This window comes from Haplochromis burtoni, unplaced genomic scaffold (genome assembly GCF_018398535.1).
Source record: "Haplochromis burtoni strain Fernald_Lab_line unplaced genomic scaffold, NCSU_Asbu1 Contig_81, whole genome shotgun sequence".
NCBI lineage: Eukaryota > Metazoa > Chordata > Actinopteri > Cichliformes > Cichlidae > Haplochromis > Haplochromis burtoni.
The window spans coordinates 1,014,710-1,019,497 of NW_024582442.1; the positions used below are offsets into that span (position 1 = coordinate 1,014,710).

The 4,788-nt window shown below is 41.5% G+C and overlaps 1 protein-coding gene across 1 annotated transcript; it reads left to right on the plus strand.

Annotated features, from left to right (window-relative positions):
* The first annotated feature begins 3,103 nt into the window (after positions 1-3,103).
* Positions 3,104-4,781, plus strand: LOC102309719 (chromobox protein homolog 8-like). Its single transcript, XM_005925502.3, has 2 exons — positions 3,104-3,392; positions 3,892-4,781. The coding sequence occupies exon 2, from the start codon at positions 3,914-3,916 to the stop codon at positions 4,598-4,600; it is 687 nt and encodes a 228-aa protein (XP_005925564.1). The 5' UTR covers positions 3,104-3,392; positions 3,892-3,913; the 3' UTR covers positions 4,601-4,781.
* The last annotated feature ends 7 nt before the right edge of the window (positions 4,782-4,788 follow it).

Below are 4,788 nucleotides of genomic sequence, written 5' to 3' on the forward strand. Positions count from 1 at the left end.
GGGGGGGCGAACTAGCTGCCCTGTAATCTTGACATTAATGCCAACTTAGAGTTAGTTTTTAGGAGACCAACTATATCAGTTTCTTGATTTTCCGAGAGGAAAAAAATCAACCTCTTTGATAAACAAATGCATTTTTTCCACCTACGTAGGTGGAAGACTGCAGGCACAATAGGTGAGGCATATAATGAGGAGGTAATCTGCTGGCATTTTTACTAGAATGAGCTCACTTCCGGTCTAAATGACACTCTCACATAAACCTTTATCGAACATTTCAGGCCATTCCCCCTCCTTCTCTGAGATTTCGTTTTGGAAATGGCCCCTTAATTATCTTGTAATATAGACTTAATTAACCAGACTTTCAGCTAAAGCGGGCAATAGATTATGAGTTACTATTTATTTATCCAGGAATCATTTATTTGTGGATGAACTGGAAATGTATTTGTGGCCATTTTGGGGAGCTGAGGTGACCTGCTGAAGTCTCAAATGCTCGATGAATCCTAACAGGCCCACAGGAAGGTGTGCGGTCGACTGAAACTGGCAAATAAACGCATACTCTGTTTTCAGAGTAGTGAAGCTTAGTCGATATTTTCCTATATCTTATATATTTCATGCAGCTTTTTTCCACCCTGGCTTTTGAAATCTCTCTCGCTCTCTCTATGCGTGAGGCTCTCTCTACAGGCCTTCCGTGGCTTTGAACCTGTGAGCCAGTCATGCATCAGCAGCTATAGGAAACTGAAACATGTTTTAACAGGGGAACATATTTATAGACCAAGTGTGATGTTTCACATACCCCCTTTATCATCGTACCCAGCAGCAGCCTGCACACAGTGTCGGTTTCATCTCAGCAGTGCAGCCTCGCAGGAGTGCGCGAGCAGCAGGGATCACTTCTCTAATTTAAATCCCTGCGCGTGGACCGCTGGAGGCCTGCGACACCCCAGAAACGACAGAAATGTGAAGGGATTCAAAATAGAAGTGAAGGCTCTTCATTTTCTCCCTTTTTAAAATTTTCCTTAAGCATCTTTAAAAAAAAAGAAAAAAGGGGGGGCTCATTCCTTTCAAAAGAGCAATTAAAACACAAATAGCCCCCCCGCGCTTTAAAGAAACCTGAAAGAGGTTCTGGTGAGAAATTAGACATGGAGCTGCGGTTGCGTTTGCTGTTGTAGATAATGCTTTCTAATTCAAATCATGCGCTCAAGTCTGATTCAGGCTGCAGGTCAAAGCCACACGGCTTCACATCTTCTCGCTTGTGGGTTTTTTTGTTGTTGTTTTTAAAACATCTGAGCAGCCACCTTGAGCAGAAAATGTCGCCCGGTAAGTAGGACAGCGAGCTGTGCGCAGCAGTTGCCCAGAAACCAGAGAGCCAATAATGTTCTCACAGAGCCAGCTCTGTTTATTCATGTACGGCTGTCGCCATTGCGGCTCCTGCAGACCCACTTTTCACCGACTCGCAGCCAAATATGGAGAGCCGCAGAAGCAGCAACGTGTCTGTATGTGCGGCTGCCTCCTGTCAGCACGCACCAGTCCGCTCTCTGCCTCTGCAGAAGCCGTGTAGGCTGTACAGCCATTCTAGTACCGACAGGAAATGTCGGTCTACAGGCTATGACTATCAAAATGGTGGTTCATATTTCGACGGCAGCCACAACGCATCTTTTGTCCGCTGCGCTCCCGCCTTTGTCTGCTCCACTGCTGGGAAATTTAAAAAAAAGAAGAAGAGAAAAAACAGACAGCAGCACAAGTTTATCAGCCAATTATCCACGATCTCAGACGATCGAGAGTAAAGACGGACAAATTGGTGCTGCGCCTCTCCTCAGAGCAGACTGAGTGCCTCCTTCCTGATTTCTTTTTTTTTAGAGGGGGGGGGGGTCATTTTATTCAGTAGGTCCCAAACATGAGATTAAACGTTTAAGTGATTCACATAAATTCAATTAAATTCAGCATCTGTCCGCCTCTGTCCTCCTGTTTCCAAGAGTTTCACTTGAGGTGTTGTTTGAGGCGCTCATGTGAAAATTCAAGATCAGAGATCAGGGGCGAAATATATACACAAATACACATACATATACATATATATAGAGAGAGATTTTGCCTCTACAGATAATATTTTTAATCATCTTAAAATTTCATGATCAATCCATCTGTGGACGAAGCAGAGTCTTTAAGACAAAACAAATTACCAATGGACCAAAAACTATCAATCAAAACAAATCAGCAGCCAAACGCAACATCAGCATGAAGGTTTAATGTCAAATAATCCGTGCAGAGACTTGCTTTATTTATTCAACTGATACACTCTCGCACTCTGAGCAGGTTGTGCAGCTTTGCCTGTTTGTCATAAACTTTAGGAGGAAAAAAGTCGCAGAATGTTGGAACGAAAATTGCGCATTTCAAGCAACGTCCTCGTGTTTTTGCTGTTCAGAGCAACGTGAAATAAACTGCACGGAATACATTTCAAATCTGGAAACCTTTCTGACTGACAGCAGAAAGACACGCGTGGATGGCCTAACAATTCACTGTGATAAGGACTGTTTAAGAATAAAAACCCACTCATTCAAGAGAAGCCCAAATACATTATTATTAATATTATTATTTTATTTAATTTTACTTTCATGCATTATTTTAACGAACATACCTGAGCCCCACAGAAAATACAACTGGAAGGCACAGCACTGCCCCAGTAATGAATACTCAGAATAAATGTTACAATCGCATTAAAAAATATCAAAGATATTCCAGAAAATGTAATAATAATAATAATAATAATAACAATAATAATAATAATAATAATAATAAAGCCAACAATTTCTGCATTTTTTTCTGATAATTTCTTTAATAACTGGAAATGATTTTATGTTCTCAATAAGTAATTATTTAAAATTAAATAATGAATAAATAAATGGCTGATCTGTCCAAGCAGAAAGAAAGCCATTTAAAAAATATTTTATTATTAATATTATTGTTATTATTATTAAAGACAGAGTATGTAAGCGTTTGTGTGCATTATTTTAAATAACTCTATAGCAACTCAAAGTTTCAAAGTTCCTGACATGTTGTTTTCTCTCATATCTTCTCAGGATAAACTCTGATAGGATGCTGTGCTGCTTGTGATGTCGCCCATTTAAAATAAATAAATAAATCCCAAACAGATGCATATATATTTTTGCTTTATTCGATTTGTATTTAGCTTACAAGTGAAAGCTAATGGAAGCTGGTTGAATTTCAGCCCATAGTCCAGTAAAATGAGATGTTCCAATTTAATCATTGACTTAATGAAAAATAATTGTTTATTGTGTCGCGCGGACTCTTTTAACGATTTATAAAAATTCTTCAGGGAGCGAGAAAGGGAGATGTTCGGGCCGAAAAAGAGGGGACCCAAGCCTGAGACATTTCTTTTAAAGGTGAGTGTTTGTATTTATTTCTGGGTATTCCGTTTTATTCGCTTATCTTTCCGAGGCGTGGCTTCATGTGTACACAGGCTGAACCATTTCAGTGATGTGTGCACTCCTGTAAACTTTGATGCCACTCTGCTGTGGTTTCACTTTTTTGAAAACAATTGTAAGTTTGAAAAAAGATCTGCAAAGATCTCTTTTCTCAAGGGTTTCTGGTCATGCAATGTTGGACAAAGAACTTTACGTAACTTTACATGTGAATATTAACAGTATTTTCATTCTTACAGCCTTTCATTCCCTTTAAATAACAGAAACTTTAGGTCAAGGCCTCTAAAACTTTACATTTGCTCAAGAGACTTAAAATTTTCAATTCTGGGAAACTTTTCGTTACAAATGGCCACGATGGGTTTTTTTCTTCTCTTCTCTTCTCTTCTCTTCTCTTCTCTTCTCTTCTCTTCTCTTCTCTTCTCTTTTTTTTTTTTTTTTTTTCTTCTTTTTGCTTCCTCAGGCCAAAGCCAAAGAAAAGACGTATGAGGGCCAGGGAGGGTTTGCGCACCGTGGTTCCCACAATCTTCCCGCCCAGCGCGGTCAATAGAGGGGAAAGTGTCCACATTCGCCCACCAGAGTCGGAGAGAAGGCCCAGAACAACTCCAGCAGCTGCTCAGCAGTTCCCCAAAAAGAGAGGACGCAAACCCAAAATGCACATGCATTATGATAAAGACGACGGCAGCAGCTCAGCAGAGCCGGACTCCAAACGTAGCAAGTTCACGAAGGAGCCCACGTCTCACCACAGCCGACGCCCGCATCATCACGGAGAGACGTCAGATCACTGCCTCATGCAGTTGACCAAGAGGTTTCAGGAGGAAACCACGATAACACCCAAATCCCACAGCGAGCAGAGACATTTAGGGGGCGCGGGCTTCTCTTACCCATGCGCATTAGCTTCGGATTTGCGCAAAAGCGAGCAGGGGAGGCACAGGACTCACTGTTTGAGCATGAAGCGGCCTGCAGCGAACGAGAACTCTCTGCCCCGGGAACAAGCTTCACCTTCACACACCGATTCCATCCACGAATCCTCCGAGCACCCAGCCTCATCCTGGACCCCCTGTTTCGCTCACCTGGACACTGTGACCGTAACCGATGTCACCTTGAACTTCCTGACAGTCACCGTCAGAGAGAGCAGCACGGACAAAGGCTTCTTCAAAGATAAAAGATGAGTATTTCATGTAGTTCAGAGGAGGCCAATACCTGCCAAGGAGGTAACTGTGTAACACGCTACTAACAAACAGGCCTACTGTAATACTATATTTTTTCTATGTAACTTTCAAACGTGTACATACCGATATTTAATACGCTGCTGATGAAATTAAAATCAAACTGAAGTTTAAGGAGTGTTGTTGTTGCT

What these genes read in the sequence shown, in the direction of transcription:
- LOC102309719 (XM_005925502.3), top strand. Translation starts at nt 3,914, where the DNA reads ATGAGGGCCAGGGAGGGTTTGCGCACCGTGGTTCCCACAATCTTCCCG.